The sequence below is a fragment of the Cebus imitator genome, unplaced genomic scaffold, assembly GCF_001604975.1.
Source record: "Cebus imitator isolate Cc_AM_T3 unplaced genomic scaffold, Cebus_imitator-1.0 Scaffold36, whole genome shotgun sequence".
Classification (NCBI taxonomy): Eukaryota; Metazoa; Chordata; class Mammalia; order Primates; family Cebidae; genus Cebus; species Cebus imitator.
Window position 1 is genome coordinate 10005997 of NW_016107351.1, and position 25799 is coordinate 10031795.

The following is a 25799-nucleotide window of genomic DNA, read 5'->3' on the forward strand; positions in this document are numbered from 1 at the left end:
GCCTGAACCCAGGAGGCGGAGGTTGCGGTGAGCCGAGATCGCGCCATTGCACTCCAGCCTGGGTAACAAGAGCGAAACTCCGTCTCAAAAAAAAAAAAAAAAAGATCTCAGAAGTTTCCCTTGGCAAGTCAGACTTTAAAAAAATGTTATTTAAAAAATTTGTATTCAAATATTAACATTTTCTAAAATAATTAGCCAATATCAAAAATTCTTCAAATTTAACTTTAAAAACTATGAAATAAGCATATAAAATATTTCCAATAGTCCCTGAGATTTTTAACACTTATTTCTAAAGCGCACTTAAAGAATAGAAAAGCCAAGATTTTAGAATGTAATAAATATTTAACATGTTTTACATTTAATTATTCATGTGTCTTCTTTAAGGAATTTTCTAAATTCAAATTTGTACAACTATTAACCTTAATAGGTATGTGCTACAACATGGGTACATGTTTTTAATTGTCAACAGGAGTAATTTCTAATTTAGACAAACTATTTTGTCAAATGACACATTTATTTGGCACTTGTAATTGTATACCTTAGGTAATGTGAAATTACCATAATGATGGTATATATACTGAGTAATAGACACATTTAAATGCAACTACTTGTCTCCCATGATACTACAATTCCATCAAGCTTAGGCTCCCAATTGTAAATCAATAGCACATGTAAATGATCTGATTCTGTTTTCACTACAGCACCTTGCAAGGCATCTTTGCCACATTTTAATTCTGTTATTTAAAGAAACATTTGTTCCTTTCACCTTGAAGACATACAAAGTGGCTATTTTAGAAACAAAGCTCTTTATATGAAATTAAAACATATTTGATAGCATAATTTTTTGCCTATAAACTGAGAAAATAGTAATTCAAAGTAGAAAGATAAAGAACCATTTATAAAAAGAACATTAGTAAAGAAATGTATATCGATAATTAAATAATTTCCTATCTTTTAACTAGACACACACATACCAAAATAATTCTCTGTATGGTAAAAAAACACATTTTCATGCATTTCCTTTGAAGTCATCTTTACCTTCTTAATCTTCATGTGGTTTTGTGATTATTATTATTATTATTATTATTAAAGATAAGTTCTTGTTCTGTTGCCCAAGCTGAAGTGCAGTGGTGAGATCATAGCTCACAGTAACCCTAAACTCCTGGGTTCTAGTGATCCCTCCTGCTTTAGCCTCCTTAGCAGTTAAGACTACAGGGATGAACCACCATGCACAGCTAACTAAAAAAAAAAAAAGGACAGATAGGAGGTCTAGAGCTGGTCTGGAGCTCTTGCCTCAAGCAATTCTTCTGCCTCAGTTTCCTAAAGTGCTAGGATTACAAGTGTGAGCTATTGGAGCCAGCCCTCAAGTGATATATTTTATATTTGATTTCTACCAGCTTCAAGTTGAAACCACTTTATTCAACCTTTGCCCATTTAATTAAGTCTTTGCCTTCACTCTATGTTTTAGCCATTACTATACTGTTTATAAACAATATAAATAAAAACACAAACTTAGTTAAGAAGTGAGATTTATTGGTAACCCAGATGGGAGGGATACCAGGTTGCTCACAAAATTGAAGAGAGAACTGTAAGCTCTGCCAGGATTCCTTCTTCCCCAAACACTTCTACCCTACTATATACAGATTATCTCCACATGAAGAGAACATGGTAGTTGGCTCTGCCAATTGAAAACCTCTGGCAGAAAGAAAAAGGTCTCTTCTCTCAGCATGATTTCCAAAGAAGGGCTCTGAATGCCAATATTCCAGTCACATGCATGCCCAGACTTAGGTAAATCATCATTACCAGGGGGATGGAATTTACTACATGTCTTAGCTTGGGTTCCTTAAAAAAAAAAAAAAAAAAAAAAAACTGAGATAATGATTTTCTCACAAGTAGTTTATTTAAGAGGTGATCCCATTGCAAGGGAGTGGAAAATAAAGCAGCTTAGGAAGTGGTTTAATGAACACATAATTGTTCTGGGTAACTGAGGCTTCATTTGCTAGACACAACTAAAAGTTGTCAACAGAAATGAGAAAGCAGTGTATGTATCCAAACCTCTGCAACTCTGTGGGTATTTCTGGCACAAATGTGAAGGTGATGCAGGATTTTTCTCAGCCCCTTCACTGGACTCACAGCAGGGATGCCCCATCTGTCTACTTGACACACTACGCTCAAGCCTTTCGGGGAGGAATCACGTGAGCCAGTGAGTGCAGGAGCTGGCTGGCCCCTCCAGGTGCTGACACAACAGCAAGCTCCATTCAGGTTCCCAGCCAGACCAGGCATGTCACCTTGAGGGGAACATGGTGGCACCCAGGTGAGCATGCCTATGACACCAAAGCCCCAGAGAGGGTGGTTCAGTGCTCCTTTAGTTCCACTGTTCACAGACAGCAGTGTGTTAGCTGCTCAGTTGGCCCCTTACCTCTTCACATGAGGTGGCTGCCCTCCACTGGGGAGGGCAAAGACCTGGTTGGACAGCCCTTCTAGGTACCCGCACCTCAGTGGGTCCCAAACTCTTGTCCCGTGTCCAAGAGAATGAGGCCATGCAGATGACTGAAGGATGATGAAGGTGGAGAATTTTACTGACTAGTGAAAACAGCTCTCAGAGGAGAGGGAAGCTGAAGAGAGTACAGGAAGAGCAGGTTGTCCTCCCTGAAGTCAGGCTGTCTCTTCCCCAAAGTCAGGTGGTCTTATCTTCTACTGACTGAGTCTGGGTTTTCATAGAAACAGGGTGGGAAGAGCTTGCTGATTGGTTTGTGAGTATGCAAAAGTTAAAGCGAAGACAACACTCAGAGGTGGGTATGACAGTGTACAAAACCAATTAGGAAAGGGCACATATATGTAAAATAGGTAAAGGCTGGGAATCAATCAGAGGAAAGCATTGCCAAACAGGAAGGCAAGTTCTCAATCCGGTGTGAGAATTTAACTTGTAGCTTGGCTTTCAGACTTTAAACTGTCACTGGCTTGGAGGTGTTGTTTCACTGGTTACCCCCCGTTATCTACCTAGGCATTTGACTGCCCCTTGTCACTATCAAAGCCCTGTACAGCATTGTACTTTAACGGTTAATTAACTGGTGTCTCTCTCACTTAAACTTTAAATTCCCTGAGGACATATCTTCACCATGTTTAATTTTTCCAGAACCTATCTCAAGATGATACATCATAGGAAATCAATACAAGTTTGTTGAATCAGTTAATAAAGAATACTTTTTAAATTTCTAGAATACTACCAACATGCAGTTACAAAATAGACATGTATTTGTGTACAGAGTACAGTTTATAGAGGCAAAAAAAACTGGTTCCAATAAATTTCTAGGTGTGTAAATTTATGACATACTAAATAACTCAAGCTAACACTATTGTGGTGTTAAGAAATGAAACCTATTTGTTTACAGAAATCTTATAAAATGTGCATTTCTATGTGTTATTTTTCTATTTACTAAAGCACTGTTTGTTCCTACAGAAATTGTTCCAAACTAATAAGATTATATAAAATAAACACACTGAATTATTATTGTCACATGCTCTTTTGCCTCCTCATTTTCTTGTAAAGTGTTCACTATTCACAGAATTAATTAATCACCTCAGTTCTAGTCAGAAGACAGAAGCATTGCCCCTTATTTGCCTCACAAACAGGATCACAATAGTTCTGGTGCTTAACTATACCTATAATTTTTAAGTAGCTGACATTGCAAAAAGGATTAGATTATTTTCATTATATATTTCAATCACACTAACCAAAATAGTTTACCTGCTAGCAGTCTGACATAAACCCCAAAGTATCAGTTATTCTACTTGCTGGTCCTTCAGAGTGAATTTGAATGCCATTTCTAATATAGTTGTTTAACATATAGTCATATTGTTACTCTGGCTGAAATTTTATCTATACTCATATTTATATAGTAAGATACCCTAGAGACTGACTAAAAGCTGTGAAAAGGAATTCAGAATTACATATGTGGAATCCTTAGCCCGTAAGCCTTAAATTTCCATTCTTATGACCAGTTCTATTTTCGTCAACTGACAAACACCAACAACTTTCAAAGGAATCCATTGGAGCTTTCAAGTAGTATATGTAGATGTTAAGTCTTGGGATTTTTTGTAGTTTTAAATGCTGGTACTTGTGAGAATTAAATTTGATAAAATATTTTCTTTCAAAAGTAATATACTGTCTTTGACATACAACCTATTCTAAATAAAGCTATTAACCCAGGCAAAGCCTCTAAAATGGTACATAGTCAAATTCTTTTGCCTTTATGAGGTAATTTTTAAAAGCAATGTTACAGCCTTTAGTTTTTAATCTGCTATAGAAGTTAAAACTACTAAAGACAATATTACACATTATTACAGTAGTCAGACACGATTTACAGGAACATACTCCACAATTAGGTTTAGAAATATATAGATAGATGCTAATTAGTTAAAAAAAAAGATGTGCAATTCAAATATCTCTTTGTACTGAATTGCAATCCCAAAGGAATAAACATAATTCATTGTGTCTACCTGCCACTCCAAAGCACTGATTTGGCTTAACTACAATAATGAAACATTAAGTGGAAATAAGATTTTATTTACTTAATAATAGTGAAAGCCAAATTCTCCCCATAACGTCTTTGTCATGTACAAGGGGACAGCAGATATCATTACTAGTTCAATATGTGACTAGAAGGTTTTAAAATGTTTCTAAACTTTCTTTCCCTGACCCCATAACAGGAAAAATATGTCACTATGTTTTATAAGTTTATTGAATGCATTTATGAATAGCAAATGAATTTTTTAAATATTAAGGTTTTAAAACAATGCCAATTTTGTAGAAAATTATCTCTGGTGAAAACAAAGGAGATTTATCTAAAGTGAATAAACATACTATTGCCTCTTCTAGAAAATTTATTTAATATTTATACTCTGAGAATTTTTATTGTTTTACTTAGCCTACTTACATTCCCAGAAATAATATTTCTTACATTCTCAGAAATGTAAGTAAGCTAAATAAAAAATTCTACTTAGAATGTTTAGCAGAATTGTTCTACTAAATGAATTAGCTTCACTGATATTGAATAATTTTTAGCAAGGTTCACTCTCAATGTTTGCTAAAAGGAAATCTATTTACTTATTTGAATTATGGTCTTCATAATTATTGAATTTTTCTGGGCATCAAATGCTCCCCTTGTATTTTTTTCTTCTCTATATTGTTTTTCCTGTCTTATTCTTGAAAACAGTCTTTCATGTACTCTATAAATCTAATGTCATTTTTGCAAAAACTATTACAGATGGCTTTCTAGCTTTTAATTCTAATCCTTCGGAAGTACCAGAAGTTTCTGTCATATGTACAGATTTAAGGACTTGCCTCAATATTCTTAAAAAAGAGTAGTTTCTTAAGAAAGTTTTAGAGGATTTGCAAAAATAAATGAAAATAACTTTGAATAAGGTATCTATTTAACTAATGTCATCTAAGCTGGCTTTTTTGAACAGAAGAGTAAATAAGTGATTTCCTTAACTTTAAGAGACTCCTTTAAGGGCCAGTGAGAGGGAAGAAAACATGAAACCACAAGTGAATATTAGAAAATAAATTGCAGTTGTGAATCTCCAAACGCAATGTGCTTTTTTATATTATGCTTATAACACATCTAGTTATTCTGAGAACCTGCCATGTGTTTTGGAGCAGAAGCATCTCCACTGAAGATGGAAATTTCTTGTGAGTAGCTATCAACACATGAACCGTGAACACATACCCAAACCAATGTGCATTAATAAGACTTTCTTCACTTGCATAGGAAGAGACCCCAATCAAGAAAGTTAAATAATATCAGGAGAGTTACTGGCTGATGTGACCCAGGAAGCCAGAAATATCTTGGCTTCAGGTATGGCTGGATCCAGGAGCTCCAATAGTATTCCTTGAATTGCTCTTTCTTTCTTGCATAGGCTTTCTCTTAATGAGACAATGTAGCCACCAAAGTTACAAAGTTATGTGATTGTAACTAAACAATCTAAGTAGAAAGAAGTAATATTTTGATAGCTCCAGAAGAATATGTACAATAAGGCATTTCATTAACCTTGATTATACCTATGTCCACCTCTAACTAACTGCTATTGTCAAGAAGACTATATGAACAGGATTATTTAGAAAAGAGAAACTGTTACTAAAAGAGAGACAACTTCTAAAAGAAAAAAAAGGCCAAAAGGCTATAAAGCTTCACTCTGTTTCCTCTTCCAAGTGGTTAATTCTTAGATTAAGTCATTCAATGTATTTCTCTAATATATTTTTATAACTGGATTTGAAGTCAGATACTCACCTAGCCACAATATGCATAGGACTTTTCCAACCCATTTTAAGAGGCCATCATCCCATAGGCACAGTAAATACACAAACTAATTAGGTAATTATTTTAAAAAATTAAAATCCATATCAGCTCTTACCTTCTCTACAAATGCAATGCTGATTTTCATCTACCAAAGCCAAGCATGTTGAGTTGTTTCTGCAAGGGTTATTAAGTAGCTCACAAGGGTTATAGCGTTGTTGGCAAAATTGTCCAGTATAAAGGGGTGGGCACAGACATACAAATTGTCCAGGGATGGTAGATTCATGACAAAGACCTCCATTCATGCATGGATCAGAGTCGCATTCATTTATTTCTTCACTACAGTTCTGTCCAGTCCATCCAGATGTACACTCACATCTGAAATATTAAAGTTTTAAGTATAAACATTTTTTCACATTTATTTTTTGTATTTCTAATTACTGCCTTGAACTAAGTATGTAGTACTCTTAAATTTATAACAGGACTAATAAATAATACATAGTTTGAACATACTGTTTGCCTAATTTCCTTGGAAAATATAATATATATTACCACAACACTTACCGCATTGGCTGATAGAAGATTTAAGAAGCATTAGCAAATTTCTATTATAGTCCTCTGAGACATGTCAGAGAACAACTATTGAGTTGAATTACCAACTGAGCACAATTTCCCTATGAAGTATTTAATGTAAAATAAGGTTTACAGATAAGATCACTATTTATAAACCTTAAATGCTATTTAATTCAGTATCCTTAGCAATATGTGAAATTCTTGTCATCACCAGAGTATTTAACAAGGTGTTACTTTCTGTTAAGCATCTGTTTTTGGTTTTGTGTGTTTGTTGAAGCATTTAAAATACATTTTTAAAATTATCTTTTCCTTTTAAAAAATTTAGATTCAGGACTTACATGTGCAAGTGTGTGACACAGATACACTGCATAATGCTGTAGTTTGGGCTTCTGTTGAACCCATTCCCCAAACAATGAACATAGAACCCAACAGGTAGGTTTTCAGCCCTTGCCCTTCTCCTTCCCTGCTCACTTTTGGAGTTCCCAGCTTCTATTGTTTTCATCTTTACATCCATGTGTACCCACTGGTTAGCTTCCACTTGAAATTGAGAATATATGGTATCAGATTTTCTGTTTCTGCATTAATTTACTTAGGATAATAGCCTCCACCTGTATCCATATTGCTGCAAAGGACGTGATTTAATTCTTTTTATAGTTTTGTAGGATTCTACGGTGTATATGCATCACATTTTCTCTATCCAGTCCACCCTTGATAGACACCTAGATTGATCCCATGATTTTGCTCTTGTGAATAGTACTGTGATAAACATATGACTGAAGTTGACTTTTGGTAGAATGGCTTTCTTTTATTTGGGTAGATGCTTAGTAATGGGATTTCTGGCTCAAATGGTAGTTCTATTTTGAGTTCTTTAAGAAATCTCCATAATGTTTTCTATGGAATGAACTAACTTCATAATTAATATTTGAAAAACGTGGGATAGTTGAAGGTAAAGCAAACAAATGAAAAATAAAGCATTTTTTTCATTTTTAGAATCTGAAGTTACCTGCATATGACAGACTTCTAGCTCAGTCTAACCCTCCATCCAGTAACTACCATTATGTTCAAATACCACTTTGGCCAATCATCATCCATGAAACTAAGCTAGTTCTGCTCTGAAGAGAAAAATTCTAGCACACAGGAGTGGGGAAGTGTTTTACATACAAAGTGTTCATTTAACGGAAATTGAAAGGTGACAATGAAACCTGCAGATAGTGAGTAAATGCAAATGGAGAGACAGAGGGGTAGTCTATCAGCTGGGTAAATGGAAATCAATCACAACATGTAGATCAGTTCAAGGAAAGAACTTGTACCATTTTGTGGGCAAGGTAGAGTTCCAAATATTGAGTAACTGTACTATTATGCAAATTATCAATCATGAAACAAGCACAGAAAATATTAGAATAATTATTTTCAAAAAGTATATTTACTGATAGGTTCAATTTTTAAGATAACTTGAAAAAAATCATAGCGTTGAAATCATGTAACTTACTTCATGATATAGAATATTTTACTAAAAGGAGGGGAGCCAGGAGGAAGGAAAGAAGGAAGAAAGAAAGAAAAGAGTCACCTAACTTGCAGTTTCAAAGCTCCAGATATATCAAGGACCTTTTGTAATTATAAATATATAATTCCAATATATTGGAGGAGATAGTTGAAAAAGCGACTTACCCCAACATCTTTGAACTCTAAATATCTATCGTTAAAATTGAAATAAGAACTAAAATGAATAACTTGCAAAATGATATTATACTTAATTGACTAGTAGCATCCTAATTCAGTAAGACTAAATCCAATGCATTGTAAGCCAGTGGATTTCACAGCTGTCTAAATTGGTTTTATATTGGTTGTAGGCAGAAAGTAATTGCTATAATGCTAACTGCATATTTCTTTGTGACATATGCTTGCACAAGGCAACATTTACAACTGAAACAATTCATATCTTTATAATATAAAAAGCATATACCTAAGGGTATGTTATTTACTTAATATTTTATTTTCTTCTCAAAATCAAAATGCTCTAATTATTTTGGTGACTTTCCATCGTGGTTTGCCAGGAGAGTCCTGGTTCAGTTTGTTGTTTTGACACAATTTTCAGGGCATCCTTTCACTTAGAAGTTTCTAAGGTGCTATTTTTTAAATCTCTATCTCCTATATACCATTACTGAAAATGAGTATCGAAAAAAACAAACAAAACAACTATACTCTCACTTATTTACTAATCCTACAAATTAATTCACTTTGCTCTAAAATTTGCTTGCCACACACTTTAGGAACTCATCATACATACTATTTTGTGTTAAAACCATTTGCATGGTTTGCCTCTACTACTAAGCTTTTGGTTCCTGAATGTGTAAGAATGATCTGAATCTCCACATTATCATGTCAACATAATAAATATTGACAATACTATAAGAATCGACTAATATAAGGTCCTCAATGTTGGAATCAGATCGACCTATCTGCACTCTTTCATTTAGGAAGCTGAGGATCAGAGTTTTATGAAATTGGTAATCTCACAGAGCAGTTGTAAAGATTAAATGAGATGATAAATAAAACGTGTAAATACTGGAATAGTGGCTGGCATCTGCATTGCCTGGCCACATACATTGTTTACTAGATGGTGTCACAGAAGTTTTAAGAATACATTTTCTGACCTATGAGCTTAAATATAATGCGTATCTCAACAAGAATATTTCTTTAACCTTTACTAGTACTTCTTTGTGATTTTTGATCATCATATTTTAAAACTGTTAAATGTACTATCCAATTTGATAGTTTCAATTCAGCTTTGCAATATGTAGAAGAGATATTCTTATTCCCACTTTACAGATGAGATAGGTGGAAGTTCAAAAGATAATAGTGATGTATCCAAAGTCACGTGGTTAAGTAAATGAAACTTAGAATCCAGATCACTTCCTCTCAAGGTCCTGTTTTTCTCTTTTTTAATACTTGTTTTAAATTTAGTATAATTCCTTTAAACATTTTGTGAAAAAACGTTTAAAAAATTGGATATTACCCAGTCTTAAAAAAACAACTTCAGTACACTTATTTTACTTCAAATAATGTCACTAAAAATATAACTATTGAGTCATATAATGGGACTCAGTTAATATACTATGACAATTTTAAAAGGAGAAAAGCTAGAGAATTAACACGTTCTAAAATCTCAATCACTACCACAACATGATCACAGGTCCTAAGGAAATTGCAAGGTACGTATGTTTTTCTCTTTACTGTATTCTCTTATGAGTACATAATTCCAACTTGGTTAATTTAAAAGAATTTCATAAGAAAAACCGACAGTTCTTGACTATTTGGCATATGTGCTGAAGGCTTGTTTTATCTTCTCACATAACAGTGGCCTAAGATCTCATGTGGTTGTCATTACAAGGATCAGATTTTCAGGAAAACATGTGGCTGTATGTCAAGAGGACTGAAAATGCCAAGACTGAGGCGATAACATGGATGTTTTGTGAAAAATAAAGTTCCAAGGAGCAGTCTCTACTAGAGGCTAACAATCTTACCTACAGGTTTATATCTTTGAATCTGCTTCTGTATATGTCAGAGGAGCTAGTTTTTGATGGATGGAAAAACATATTTTATGTGAGGGCTTCAATCTGATTCTAAGTTTGCACCATGAAATAATTTCAGGATTTAGTGGAAGATTGACAGATTTTTTCAAACTCACAGCTAGAAGCAGAGTCATTACGGATTAAAAAAAAGAAAAACATGCAAAGCACATACTGTATGACTTTTCACGTGTACAATTTCTGGCAGTAAACACTTGAAAACAAATAAACGTGTGCTTAAAGATAGATTAATATATTCTAATTTGCTCTTTTCTCTAGTGTGAGAACACCTAAATTCACTGGTGTAAAATACATTGAGTGCTTCTAAGGACAACTTTTCAAATCTTAAATGCTGATTTAAAGTACCAAAACTGATAATGGGAAATAAAGTAGTTATTCTTAAAAAGTGGGACAAAGTCTACTCATTAAGGCGCAGTGGCTCACATCTGTAATCCCAGGTGGAATTTTGAGAAGCTGAGGCAGGTGGTTCACAAGGGGAGGAGATCAAGACCATCCTGGCCAATAAGGTGAAATCTCATCTCTACTAAAAGTACAAAAATTAGCCGGGCGTGGCAGCACCTGCCTGTAGCCCCAGCTACTCAGGAGGCAGAGGCAGGAGAATTGCTTGAATCTGGGAGGTGGAGGCTACAGTGAGCCAAGATCATGCCACTGCACTCCAGCCTGGGTGACAGGGTGAGATTCAGTCTCAAAAATAAAAAAAAATTCACTAGCTTCAAAAATCTTAATAAATGTCAATTTATAATTACTAAGCATTCTATATGTTTACTTTACCATAAATATTTATGCGTGATAACAAAATACCATTCAGCAATATGTATCTGTGTTTGAACATATTTTGTATATTAAGGTACATATGATTTTTTTGCCTATAAATTTATGAATAGAAATCTAACAGTATATGCAATTTAAAAGAATATTTTCTTCTAAAAATTATTTCACTTCTCAAAGAAGCAAAGGGTAAGTTGTTGTTTATCAGAGACTGCGAGGTGGAGGAGATTAGGGGAGATGTTGGTCACAGGCGACAGTTAGACAAAAGGAAAATGTTCCAGAGATCAATTGTACACGACCATGACTATCATTAATAACAACATATTGTGCACTTAAAAATTGTTAAGAGAGTAGATTTTAAGTGCTTTCTTCACAAAAAAGATGAGTATGTTAGGTAATGCATATGTTAATTAGCTTGATTTACCCTTTTCAAAATGTATGCATATATCAAAACATTGTTATACAACATAAACATACACAATTTTGTTAATTTTAAAAATTAGTTTATCATTTCTTATAACCTATACATATATGAAACACAAAATTTTGACCAAAACTGCTAGGTGAAAAAGAAATCATGACTGAATAATCAAATAGTACTGTTATCTTTTTAGTGTCCTACAAAATTGGGGGCATAAATAAGGGAAGACTTTTTTTTTTAATGATCTACCCAATTAAACAATTTATTCATTATTTTATTGTTTTGTCTATTCACCTATTTATACCCTTAGGTATTCATACCATCAATAAAACTATACTTATACTGAATTATAACATGGTCATTACTATGCTCTTAACCTCTGCAATCTTCTTGGAAATAAGTGTGGAAAATCACTTTGCTCATTTAGCCTTAAAAATATATTTAAAACAATTTATTAATAAACATTAAATATAGAATACACAATTAAGGGCCACTTTGAATAACTGCCTGAAAATGTTAATATGTAAAAACATATGAGAAAATTGGTATGAGTAAAATGAAAGTGAAGAGGCAGCCTAAAAACAGTAATAACAGGGCAAACTTGCTAAGGACTGTGAAAACTACTGCAAAAGCAAGAAAAGTAAAATTAAGGAATTTTGACTTTACCCTTGAAGATACTTAAGGTTTTTTTGTTTGTTTGTTTGTTTGTTTGTAAGTATGGGAGCAACATTGATTGTTATGCAGCAGAAGATGGGTTAACATAGAACAAGTTGGTAGCATGAAGATCATTTTGGAAGCTATTATTTCATTATTTATGAGAGATTATGAGAACCCACACAAAGGCAGTAATAAAATACCTCAGATTTGAGACATGTTTTTGATGTATGCCAGAGATTTGGATGATGGTTAGTAAGCAGAAGAGGCAGAGTTAGAGTGCTGAGGAGGGAGGAGGAATCACTGGGCTTCACATTCGCCATCGGAAAGATGATGCCATAGATAAAAGACAGATGACAATGACGGAAATAGAAGAAAATAAGATTGTACTGATGCTTAATAGGTAACAGCTTAAATCAAATAAATTGCATGATTTCAGATGGTATCCTGCATGTATTAAAAATCCAAATATGGAGCTCTGGAAAAATCAAGGCAGGCAATAAAATATAAAGGGCCATTCTAACAAATATTATTAGGAATTAGTAAGGTTAAAATTGGTCTTCTCTACTGAAATATAAAATTAATTTGATAAAAACTTATAGAATCCTCTTCACTGTGACATTCTGCAATATTTTATAGAATCTTAGATGCCTATATAGAATTTTTGAAAAGAAATAGGCAGGAAAGAATTCTAATAAGCAGAGCAGTGTAAGCACATGGTCTGACAGATGGTAAGCAAACCCTTCTTTATCTTATTTTTATTTATTTATTTGTTTGTTTGAGATGGCGTCTCACTCTGTCACCCAGGCTGGTGTGCAGTGGTGCGATCTCGGCTCACTGCAACCTCTGCAACCCGGGTTCAAGCTACTTTCCTGCCTTGGCCTCCTGAGTAGCTGGGATTACAGGTGCCTGCCATCAAGCCTGGCTAATTTTTGTATTTTTAGTAGAGATAGGGTTTCAACATGTTGGCCAGGCTAGGCAAACCTTTCTTTTTTATTTTATTTTATTTTTTGATGGTGAAGGGAAGTTTATGGAGTAAATATTTTAAATGAACTCAAGAATTTCTTTTTTATTATTAATAGAAAAAGGATTTATTCTGTTAGGCTATCAAGTCACATTTCATATATTTTGTGAAAATATTTAAATTTAGATATATAATTTATAAGTCAATGATTTCTATTAGAAGAATTATAGCCTATATTTTTATACAACATGAATTTCGATATAAATTAGCTGTTTGGATAGTTCCTTGATATAATTCTCTTTATCTATTTCCATTATCCTATATGATTTAATCTTCTGTGACATGTAAGAACAACTGATCAATAGTCTTTTTCACAGTTATTTAATTCAAGCTGCTTTATAGGTCAGTGTCTCCAAAAACCAATTCAAGGCTTTTACAAGACTGAGAATATTCCTCATTTATAGAAGAAATCTAAAGCATCAGACAAGCAGAGGCAGAGAATGCATTGGGTCAAGCCTCCAGTATATTCATATTGAAAATCTGAGGTAAATCTGATAGAACTCATGCTGTATTTTGAAGAAAACTCAAAGTTAAATACGCTTGAATCTTGGACCAGAACAACAAAGCCAAACATATGCCATATAGTAAGATGCTATATAGTGACATTAGTTCCACCTTTTTTTTTTTTTTTTTGGCCGTTGTGGTCATCATATAGAAACCATGAGAACAGGGTATTTTACCACTCAGGCAGATGATGAGAATTTAGATTTTTTTTGTAAGCCTACAACCAGACCTAAGAAATTTACGTTGAAAAAAATGACTCTGAACAACATCTTAAGTAAAGCTGAAAGACAGTATTTGCTTAAAAAGACTAACTACACGACAAGATAGCTGAAGCTCCTATTCTGTAAGTTTACTTATTGAGTCAAGAAAATGACTAGCGTTATAAACAGGAGTAACATCAACAATTACGTAATTTAACTCTGAACATAAACCTAGTTTAAATTACCATCTTTAATTTCTTCTATTTTATTTTTCCTTGAGGTGTGTGTATGTCTGTGTGTGTGTGTGTTAGCAGAAAATTGATGATGAATCAGTTTCTGAGCAAGTAAGTATTACTTCTGGCTCCTGGTTTTTTCCAAAAAGGATCTTTGTGGCAAGTCAAAGTAAGTCTGCTTTTAAACATAATGTTTTATAGATTCAGATGAATTAGTAGTTGCACCTTTTTCAACACTTACAAATTTATATATGTCTGCATGTGTATATGCAAGTATAATATCCATACCTATACCCACATGTTGTATTCAATTGTATTCAAATTATACTAGAAAGTGCATATATAATCTTTCAAATGCAGTTCAATATGTATAAAAATCATGTATACCTACACATGTATTTTTATTCTTTCAAATACAATTTGAGTAGGAGGCAAATTTTTAAATACAGAAGCAGGATACAGAGTGTTACGTAAGGAAATTGAAGCACTAAGATATAGAACTTAAACAAATTTATAAACATTTTACAAAATAATTCATAAATCTGCAGCATGTTCAGGTGTTTCACATGGAGAAACATTTTAAACTCCCAGTTTAATAAGCACTACACTTGAAGTCTGAAAAGAAAATCAACCGAGCTATCAAATGCCAAATGAATTTTATACATTTGGAAATATTATAAGCAAGGAGGAAATGAAACAATCTTTTGTTGTTGCTAGGACTGGCGTTATAATAAACGCTATATATGTTTCAATCTCCTTGGAGTAACATGTATTAGAAATATGTACTTTAATTACAAATCAGACATTTTTAGTTCTAGACTACATGCATATAACACCATTAATTCTGAAACGTAACATAAATTCAGTTAGCCAATGTAAAAATATGCAAAAATAAACCTATTGAAAATGAGCACTAATGTATCTTTGCACATACAGAAGTTATAAACCCATTATTTTGTTAAAATTAAAAATTATACATCTCCTTCCTTAAAAGTTTAAGTAACACCCAAATTTTCTTTTACTTATTTTTTTAGAATGGAACTATAGAAATAATTAAGGATAGCAGAGATAAGAGAAAAAAGGAAGGAAGGAAAGAGAAGCAAAAAACAAATTCTTTTTGCTAAAGGGCCACCTGTCTCACAGGAGTTATGTGGGAAGTTTTATGTCTATGATCCTGCTCCTTGATGAGACTCTTCCTGGCACTTAGTCAATCCAGAGTCCAAGTGATATTCGAAAAGCCTTTTAAAAGATCACTAAGCCAGAACTTGAAACTCACAGAGAGAAAGGATAAATTCAAAGTAGAAGAGATTTATCTTTGTGAAGTATGAAATAAAGTCACCAGTGCCTGTATCTCTCTGAATCTAATTCAATGTGACAAAGAAAATTAGAAACAGAAAATAAAACTTCATCCTCAATAAAACAGTTATCAATAATCCCAAGCCGAAGCTCTAAAGAAAATGAGATGACAAATATTGTAAAAGGACCAAGATAAGAGCAGCTACGAAGAGCAGGTGCCTGCTGCTGGAGTAAGCTCGCAGAAATGGCACAAAAATCGTCGTCCTCAGAATAGGAAACTAATTAAAAAATTAAAAAAAAAAAACTGGCTTGTAACATAAAGCTGGGCCAATTTCTCATCAAAGAGTGTTAGGGGCAGAAGAAAAGACACTGGCAGAATTTGGAATTTCAGAGACATGAAACCTTGAGGGCTCATGAAGGAAAATAAGCAGTTCCTGATGCTACCATTATTCACTGGGGTGAAGAAAAATATATTGGTTCTCCCTCTGCCCCACCTCTCTCTCTGACATGCATACACATGCACGTGTGTACAAGTGTTCAAATATAAGCAATTCAAAAACCAGTATCATACATTGTTTTACTCTGAGCCAGAGAAACTTGTTTCTCTTTGACAAGGACATTGTCTTTACTCACATGGGCTCCCGCAAATACTCAGGTTTTCAAGAACTAATTTTAAAGTTAAAAAAAAAAAAAAACTTAAAAAGGAATCAGTACAAAATAGACTGTTGTGTGTGTGTGTGCAAATGTAAATGTAAAAATAAATGAACGCGAAAATAGCCAGATTCTTATATAAGCATTACTTTACCAAACATATTAAAATTACAGCCAGATAATTTTAAGACAAGTATAAAGCTAGTATAAATATTATTATACAAAAAAATTTAAGGAGATATATAAGACTCAGGATATAAATCAGTAAATAAAATGAGAGGAAATCCAATGGTAAAATTCCAGGAAAAATAGAGATTAATTTGAAAGCCAGTATTCACTGGCCCTTTTGATTCCTCTCTATGATAGCAGTGCATATGCACTTCTTCTAGTCTATCATTTGAGCCAACACCCCTTTAGATGTATTCCCTAACTCATCCTTTAGCTTCTAGGGTGTCCTGGCATCTTGGCTATGGATATCCCAGTACCTTCAGGTCACAAGGCAACAGAGATTATGACAGTCATCTGGGTCTCCTTGAGTAGAAGACACAGAGGAGTGGAGATCGACCCCAAGCTATGGCTGGAGCAAGAGACCTGCTTTGAATTCTTTATCTGGCATTTCAACATTTCATTTTGTTTAGGATTCAGGATCCAGTATTACTTTGCTGATTTTTGTCTGAACTGGAGAAATACTTCTTATTCTTACTTTTGTTGGGGTGACACTTTGCTTTTTGTGAGGATGTGCCTATGATGTATGTTGACTAAACTCATTTGGCTTTGCTTCTAGGTATGTTGAGTGGCTATATTAATCTGTTTTCATGCTGCTGATAAAGATACACTCAAGACTGAGAAAAAAATAGGTTTAATTGGACTTACAGTTCCACATGGCTGGGGAGTCCTCAAAACCATGGCAGGAGGCAGTGGCAAAAGAAAAACAAGGAAGAAGCAAAAGCAAAAACCCCTGATCAACCCGTCAGATGTCTTGAGGCTTAATCATTATCACGAGAATAGCACGGGAAAGATCGGCCTCCAAGATTCAATTACCTCCTGCTGGGTCCCTTCCATAACACAAGGGAATTCTAGGAGATACAATTCAAGTAGAGATTTGAGTGGGGACACAACCAACCATATCATTTCACCTATGGCCCCTCCAAATCTCATGTCCTCACATTTCAAAACCAATCATGCCTTCCTAACAGTCCCCCAAAGTCTTAACTCATTTCACCATTAACCCAAAAGTCCACAGCCCAAAGTCTCATCTGAGACAAGGCAAGTCCCTTCTGCCTGTGAGTCTGTAAAATCAAAACCACCTAGTTACTTCCTAGATACAGTTGGGGTACAGGCATTGGTTAAATACAGCTGTTCCAAATGGGAAAAACTGGACAAAACAAAGGGGTTACAGGACCCATGAAAGTTCAAAATCCAGCAGGGTAGTCAAATTTTAAAGATCCAAAATGATCTCCTTTGACTTCATCTCTCACAACCAGGCCATGGTTCTCATGATGTTGGGCAGCTCCACCCTTGTGGTTTTGCAGGGTATGGCCTCCTTCCTGGCTGCTTTCACAGGCTGGTGTTGAGTGTCTGTGGCTTTTCCAGGCACAAGGGACAAGCTGTCAGTAGATTCACCAGCCTGGGAACTGGAGGACAGTAGCCCTCTTCTTACAGCTCCACTAGGTGGTCCCCAAGTACAGACTCTGCATGGGGTCTCTGACTCCACATTTCCCATCATACTTCCCTAGCAGAGGTTCTCCATGAGAACCACACCCTGCAGCAAGTTTTGTCTGGACACCCAGGCGTTCACATACATCTTCTGAAATCTAAGTGGAGGTCCCAAACCTCAATTCTGATTTCTGTGCCCTGGAGGCTCAACACCATGTGGAAGCTGCCAAGGCTTGGGGCTTCTACCTTCTGAAGCCACAGCCCAAGCTGTATGTTGGTCCAGCTGTACATTGGCTGGAGTGTCTGGGACACACGGCACAAAATCCCTAGGCTGCACATAGTATGGGGACCCTGGGACTCCAGGTCTGTGATGGGAGGGGCTGCTGTGAAGGCCTCTGACATCTCTGGAGACACTGTTCCATGGTCTTAGGCATTAACATCAGGCTCCTTGCAACTAATGCAAATTTCTGCAGTCAGGTTGAATTTCTCCCCAAAAAAGGATTTTTCTTTTCTATTGCACAGTTGGGCTACAAATTTTCCAACTTTTATGCTCTGCTTCCCTTATAAAACTTAATGCCTTTAACAGTACCCAACTCACCTCTTGAATACCTTGTGGCTTACAAATTTCTTCTGTCAGATACTCTAAATCATCTTTCTCAATTTCAAAGTTCCACAAATCTATAAAGCATGGGCAAAATGACAGAAGTCTCTTTGCTAAAACATAAAAAGAGTCACCTTTGCTCTAGTTTCCCAATAAGTTCCTCATCTCCATCTGAGACCATGGCAGCATGGTCTGCCCATATTGCTATCAGCATTTTGGGCAAAGCCATTCAACAAGTCTCTAGGAAGTTCAAAATTTCCCACATTTTCCTGTCTTCTTCTGAGCCCTCCAAACTGTTCCAACCTCTGCCAGTTACCCAGCTCCAAGGTTGCTTCCACATTTTTGGGTATCTATTCAGCATTGTCACACTCTACTGGTACTGTTTACTGTATTAGTTCATTTTCATGCTGGTGATAGACATATCTGAAACTGGGATGAAAAAGAGGATTAATTGAACTTACAGTTCCACATGGCTGAAGAGGCCTCAGAATTATGGTGAGAGGTAAAATGCACTTCTTACATGGTAGTGCCAAGACAAAAATGACAAAGGAGTAAACGTGGAAACCCCTGATAAACTTACCAGATCTAGTGTGATTTAAATACTAGAACAAGAATAGCATGGGAAATACCAGGCCCCATGATCAATTACCTCCCCCTTGGTCCCTCTCACATGTGAGAATTTTGAGAGATACAATTCAAGTTGAGGTATAGATTCGGACATAGTCAAACCATATCAGTGGCATAGATTCTGTTTGATTTCTTTGGTTATACATAATCTTTGTATGGTGGCTTTCTTAAATGCTTGTGGTGGTAGTGATATGTCTGGTGTGTCAGCAGGCCCAAGATCTCCTAATGAGCAAGGGTGGTGTGAATAAAAGTGGTAGCAGAGATTCTGTGAAGCTTGTAATGTTTCCAAATGCTGTGAACCTGTGGCAGATATTGAAGTGGGCTGTGCAGATAATCTTAAGGCCAGAAGGTGGTGCTTACAGGTGAGAGCCAGCTGCCATGGTCACTGTAAGAAAGATGGTCTCATCTGGTCTAGATGGTCTCTCATCTACACCTTTGTTATCTACAGGAAGTTCTCAGGTTCCCAGGTGATGGGTTGGGTTGTAAAACATTCAGTGGTCCTGGTCCCACACTTTGCCTCTGAGGGCGGAGACAGCGCAGCTGGGAACTGGGCCAAGTGAGCCTGCATGTGGGTCCATAATGGTGGGTGCAAGCACCAGCCCCAGTAGGGTTCAGGGTCTGTTCTCAGGCCCCTGGAAAAACTTCCCAGTGAGGAGCAGAACAATCATTGCTGTGTCTAAAACCAAGGATGGGGAATGAGAGGCAGCTCAGGCTTTACAGGTTAGCAAGTGTTAGTGAGACCCGCTGTGCTCTCATACTCCCAACCTAGCAGGGCTCCCTCTTATAGCCTGACTCTGGCGGCAAGTTAGAATGGTTAGCCAAAGCACTCCTGGTTTGCCTTCAGACCACAGACCTATCCTAGGCCACAAAACTCTCTGCTGGGGTCCAAACCACACCCACTCAGATCCTGAGAAAAGGGAGCACCCAAGCACCTTCCCTGTGGCTGGAGGATATACCACATTTCCCTCTCAGTTCTGGCCCCAGGGGCTTCTCCCCCTACACAAGATCGTAAATCTCTGGCCATAGACACTCCAAACCAGAAACTGACACTTGTGCTGGCCGGTAGGTTTCCACACAGCTCTCTATGAGCTAGCATACAGGATGGCCTCATTCTATTGATGCCCAGTTCTAGGAGTACACGCAGAATATATATATATATATATATATATTTTATATTATATATATATATTTATATATATATATTTATATTATATATATATATTTTATATTATATATATATATTTATATATATATATTTATATATATATATATAAATAATATTTACATATTTATATATAATATATATATTTTATATATAAATATATATTTACATATTTATATATATAATATATATTTATATATTTTATATATAAATATATATTTATATATTTATATATAAAAAATATATATTTTATATATAAATATATATAAATATATAAATATATATTTATATATATATATATTTTTTGAGATAAGAAAAAAAAAACTTTGTCACCCAGGCTGTGGCACAGTGGTGTGATCTCGGCTTACTACAACCTCCACCTCTTGGGTTCAAGCAATTCTCCTGCCTTAGCTTCCCAAGTTACTGTGACTACAGGCAACTCACGTCACCGCGCCCAGTTAATTTTTCTAATTTTACTTGAGATAGGGTTTCACCATCTTGGCCAGGCTGGTCCTGAACTCCTGATGTCAGGTGATCCGCCCATCTCGGACTCCCAAAGTGTTGGGATTACAGGCATTAGCCACGGCACCCGACCAGATAATTTCTAGATCTGTTACTGCTAATAGTCACTCGATTGCTTACCCAGTTAAATCCAGGGTTTGGTTGGGACAAGGAGCTCCTTCATAGGCTGGATTGCCCAGGTTCCTAGTGGGAATGTGTATCATGGAGGCAATCACTCTCCATCACATGCACTGAGGATTCACTCACAATTTTCTGCTGGAGCCTGCCACATGAGTTGTCACCTGCATTTTTTTTCTAAGTACCCAGTTTTCTTTCACTCTTACGTTGATCTCCCATGTTACTTTTTGCACAGAAGTTCACAGTGTGAATCTTTACACACAACTATGTTATTTCCAAGTGAATGAGGTATACTAACAAAACCTCTAATTAGCCATCTTGGGAAAGAAAGAGTTTAAAAACTTTGAAAAAAGAGACGGATCCTAAAATTTAGGTATCTGTAAAGAATTCCTATATGAAGACATATGTTAATTGTGATTTACTATGAAAAGCAAGAGTAAATATAAACACTATATAGGTGAAATTTAATAATTGTTTTACAAAATAAAGCAGTTTTACTTTCTCATTCTGAAGTCAAGGAAGAATTTTATGGCTGAATTTTTTAGTATAGGACATTGGGAAACATAATGAACCATGTTTTGATGTATGGCCTTGCAAGAGGTATAGAAAGGTTCAAATGCACATCTTTTAAATCAATTCTGCATGAAAATTGAAGGAAAAATGTAACATGCTAACTTTGTGTGGGAAAAAATGGTTATTAGCTTGAATAATGTGCTCTAGACACGGATCTAGGTGAAACACATAAAATGGATTTCTTATTTTCATGTGAGCTCTTTTTGTTTGTCAGCTTACTTATCATTTTGCAAGCTGATAGTTCTCAGAGCATGCATTGGAAATACCCACAGATTTTTTTAGAAAAACAACATTCATCTGTGAAGAAAGTCCTCTACAAGAAAAGAAATAACTCTAAATAAAACTAGGAATACAAAATATTACTTACACTAAGAAAAGTTATTAATTACTTACATGATCAGTTATATAAATTGAAACAATTTAGAATAATAAATACAGAAATAAAACAGAAATAAAACTTACCACCATTAAGCTTATGTCAAAACTCCCCAGTATAAGAAAAACCATTGTATTGAACAACTCTTTCATCCCTGATTTGGCAAGGAATTACAGGTGACAGTTAAAAAAAATGTAAAATCTTAAGGGTGCTGGTGTAAGAAGTCCTAAATTCTATACCTCCGCTGCTAATAACATGTCACTGGAAGGGCCAACTGATCTGTATAATTTTCTATATCCTCATATAAGAAACATAAATAATATCAGTATATCATTTGGCCACAGTTATAATAAGATTCAAATTTAAAAGTTTCTATAAAACCCCTTTAATAAGACAAACATAATACTTTAATTTACATTTAAATATTTCTCATGCTGAAAAAAATGCATTCATGTTTTGAGAATTGTTTATCCGAAATTATTACAAAAGGAAAATTTTCAAAAGCCCAACAAACAGCAGGATGTAAAGGGTGGAAATGAACTGTGAATGGGGCATAAGAAAACTCTTCAGGGTGATGAATAAGTTCGTATTTTGGGTTTGGTGGAAGTTACACAAGTACAACTGTCAAAACTTCTTTAACTGTATATGTAAAATCTTTACATTTAATTATGTATAATCACAATAAAAAATGTCCCAGAGCTATTGAATACCTTATGAAAAGTCTGTTTCTCTAAAAACTTCCCCTTCCTTTCCTATAGGAAGAAACAGCAAGGGAAAAAGAACTTCAAAACCTGAGAAAAATGCAGTTCCTTAATTATATCAAAGTTTTTCAAAACCCTAATATCAAATTTTGATTAACCACCTTTCAAACAAAGAAAATACAGATTTTGCAGTAAATAATATTGTAATGTACATGTTTCTTCTGTTTCCAAATGATTACCTTTCTTCCAAAGTTCAATAAAAAATAATAAGTTTACTCGCAAATACCATAATCCTAAATTTTACATTTTGTGCTTGTTATAGTCATTGCCCTCCCATGCAACATTGAATCTGAAACACAACAACCGATGGCTTTCAATTCATTTCTGCTGAGCCACGTCTGAATATGTCTGCATCATTCTGGTTTTGTTTTGTTTTTTTCATGGGGTTATGTTTTTACATTTTTCCGAAATTTTAGTTTCTAGGACTTGGCATTAAAACAATTCATCATTTTTGAAAACAAATGTTAAAAGAGAAGGAAACAAGCAAAACCTATTTCTAAATATAGCACTTTTTAAAACTCCATTTTTATTTTTAAAAATTTAGTTTATTTTTAATTGACAAATAATAAGGCATCACTTTTAATGTGAAATTGGTATTATGGTTCTACTTGAAATAATGAGATAGTCTAATACTAAATAATTTTTTCTAAATATTCTTCTAAAAAATAAAAATTATCTCTGAATATGTTTCTATACAGTTTTGTTAATAACATTTAAAGATTCGGTGAATGGCAGTGCTAAATTATAAGCTCTGGGCTTCACTGGCCATAAGATACGTTTTCATATCTGCACTCAGAATACATAAGAGGTTGTTAGGGGTTGAACTGTATCTCCCCAAAAATCTTGAATTCCTAATCACCAGGATCTCAAAATGTGGCCTCTTTTGAAAATAGAGCCTTTACAGTTATATTCAAATGAAAATAAATTCATTAGGGTTGAAATTAATTCAATAGGACCACTGTCCTTTAAGAAGGTGGGAAATTTTGACACAGAGGCACTCACACAGGAAAGAAAACTACTTAAAATGAAGGCCGAGATCAGGGTGGCTCTTCAGAAACCAAGGAATGCCAAAGACTATCCCAGCAAAGTAATACACGGAAGGTATGCAGGGAGTTTTTACAATTACTATGGTGCCTGATAAAACTGTCGCTTTCTCCATTCTTTCCATTCAGTTTTAATGAAATAAGATAGTTCATTTATTCTTTCAAAATAAGGTCTTTAATACCTCCTCTGCTTATCACTGCCTGTCTTCAAATAATATGCCACTTCACGTAAAACATAATAGCCTTACAACAAGACACTGTGATTTCCCCTTTTCTTCCTTTGTGCTACTGTTATCAAAAAGCAATTTTACTTAGTGAGTTCTAAGGCCTATTTGTACAGTTATAATTGGTAATAGGATGTATTTTAGCTGTCAAAAATAATATATACTTAACTCCTGAGTTACTCTTTTTTGATAAAATTTGAACTACATGAGGTTTCAACTTTTCCAGTGAGAAAATAATAATTATTTAGTCTTTCACAAATTTGTTGAACTGTGGGAACTGAGAGATATCATACATATCAACATATGTCATCACTGGCAACATATGCCTAATCATACATTATAAGTAGGATAAGATGATAATGATCTTAAACCATGGGTGTGCAGTCATACCTATCTTGCTTGGCTATTTAGATTTACTAGTTTTTAACAGTGATTTCTACATAAATTACTGAAAATATTTAAGTTTTAGTTCTTTCATATAAAGTGAACATAAATAAAATTTAAGAGATGTGCTCAAGAAAAAAATGATATAAATTGTGTCTGCTAGAGATAATTGCTTTAATTACTTGTGTGAATTTACTGAATCTGTCTAAAAGATAATTTGATAAAAACTACTCAAATATTGAATGCAGAAACTTTGATCCAGGAATTACCCTTCTAGTAATTCATTCTGCAAATATGCATGCATACATATGTAGAGAGGCATATATAATTAATTCCCCAAATAACAGGTTATAATTATAAAATATTAAAAATTCCCTGTGTCCATTATGCTGTATCTGTAAACTACAGTTTAGCTATACAATAAGGGGATGAAAGATCTACCTACCCACATATAATTTGTTCAAACATCTGGTTTTTCTGAAGAAAAAAATCTTTTAACTCTTAAAGATAGATACTGAATGATAGATTGCTGTTGCCTGAACTAAAATTTTGTCATGCCTTTGCTTTTATATTAGCACTTAAGACTTAAAAAAAAAAAAAAAAAAGCAAACCAAATCTCTGGTAACACATCAAAATTTTCATAGTTTTTATTTGATGTGTTAAAACACACATAAATCAGCATAAATTTTTACTTATTAAATTTCAGACTTTTTCAGTTATTATATCCACTAAAAATTTTTAAACATGAAAATTGTTAATGCATAGTGCTTTATGATGTAAGGCATCTAGTATAAATACTCATAAAATATAAACTGAGAAAAAAAATTCTTAGTCAGTTGGGAGCAAACCTTCATGTTGTCTGAAAGTCTGCTTTGTAGTGTCCATAGAAAAGCAGGCCAAAGCACCAACACAAATGCCAACTGCACAAGCAGCAAAAAGCCAGATGCTGTTGGCAAAACATGCTCCAGAGTGTGGCATCTGGGTCCAATAACAGCCATACAGAGCCCCATCTGTAGCTAAAGCTGTTGACTCTGCTTTGGGGGAAGAAAAATCAGAAATAAAGAAGGCAGTTAAATTTTAAACTGTGCCAGGAATAGCAGAAGGCAGGTTGCAGTCAGCATTCAAATTACATCCCTAGCCCAATTTGCTTTTTAATGTCTTGAAACTGTGTAAACCCTAAACTATGTTAACTCCAGTTGTTTAGAGAGATGAGCACATGTAGGTAGTTCAGTTTCTTAGGACACATAAATCACCTAAAGAGATCTGATATTCCATCAAACGTTCATTTATCTAATTTTTTTCTCAAAGAATATAAACATATAGTCCATGAAATGCAATTCTAATTTGATCTGTTAAAGTATGTAATTTTAAGCTTTCATTATGGTATATAATTTTCTTCACATAGCATAAAATTTAAGACTCTGCTTTACAATTTTCATAAGATTTCCTTAGAATGACTCTTCACATAGTATATTCATGTATTCTTCATTGAGACTTTGTAAATTTTTGATCAGTGGAAATTTCTGGGAAGGGTACAGAGAGC

General features: G+C 34.6%; 1 protein-coding gene across 1 annotated transcript in view; it reads right to left on the bottom strand.

The window, feature by feature from the left end:
- Nucleotides 1–25799, bottom strand: part of LOC108301579 (eyes shut homolog) — a 1388593-nt gene that overhangs the window by 1202894 nt on the left and 159900 nt on the right. Inside the window, exon 5 of the mRNA XM_017524691.2 lies at nt 6415–6674. Coding sequence (XP_017380180.2) covers nt 6415–6674 — 260 coding nt within the window. The remainder of the gene's footprint in view (nt 1–6414; nt 6675–25799) is intronic.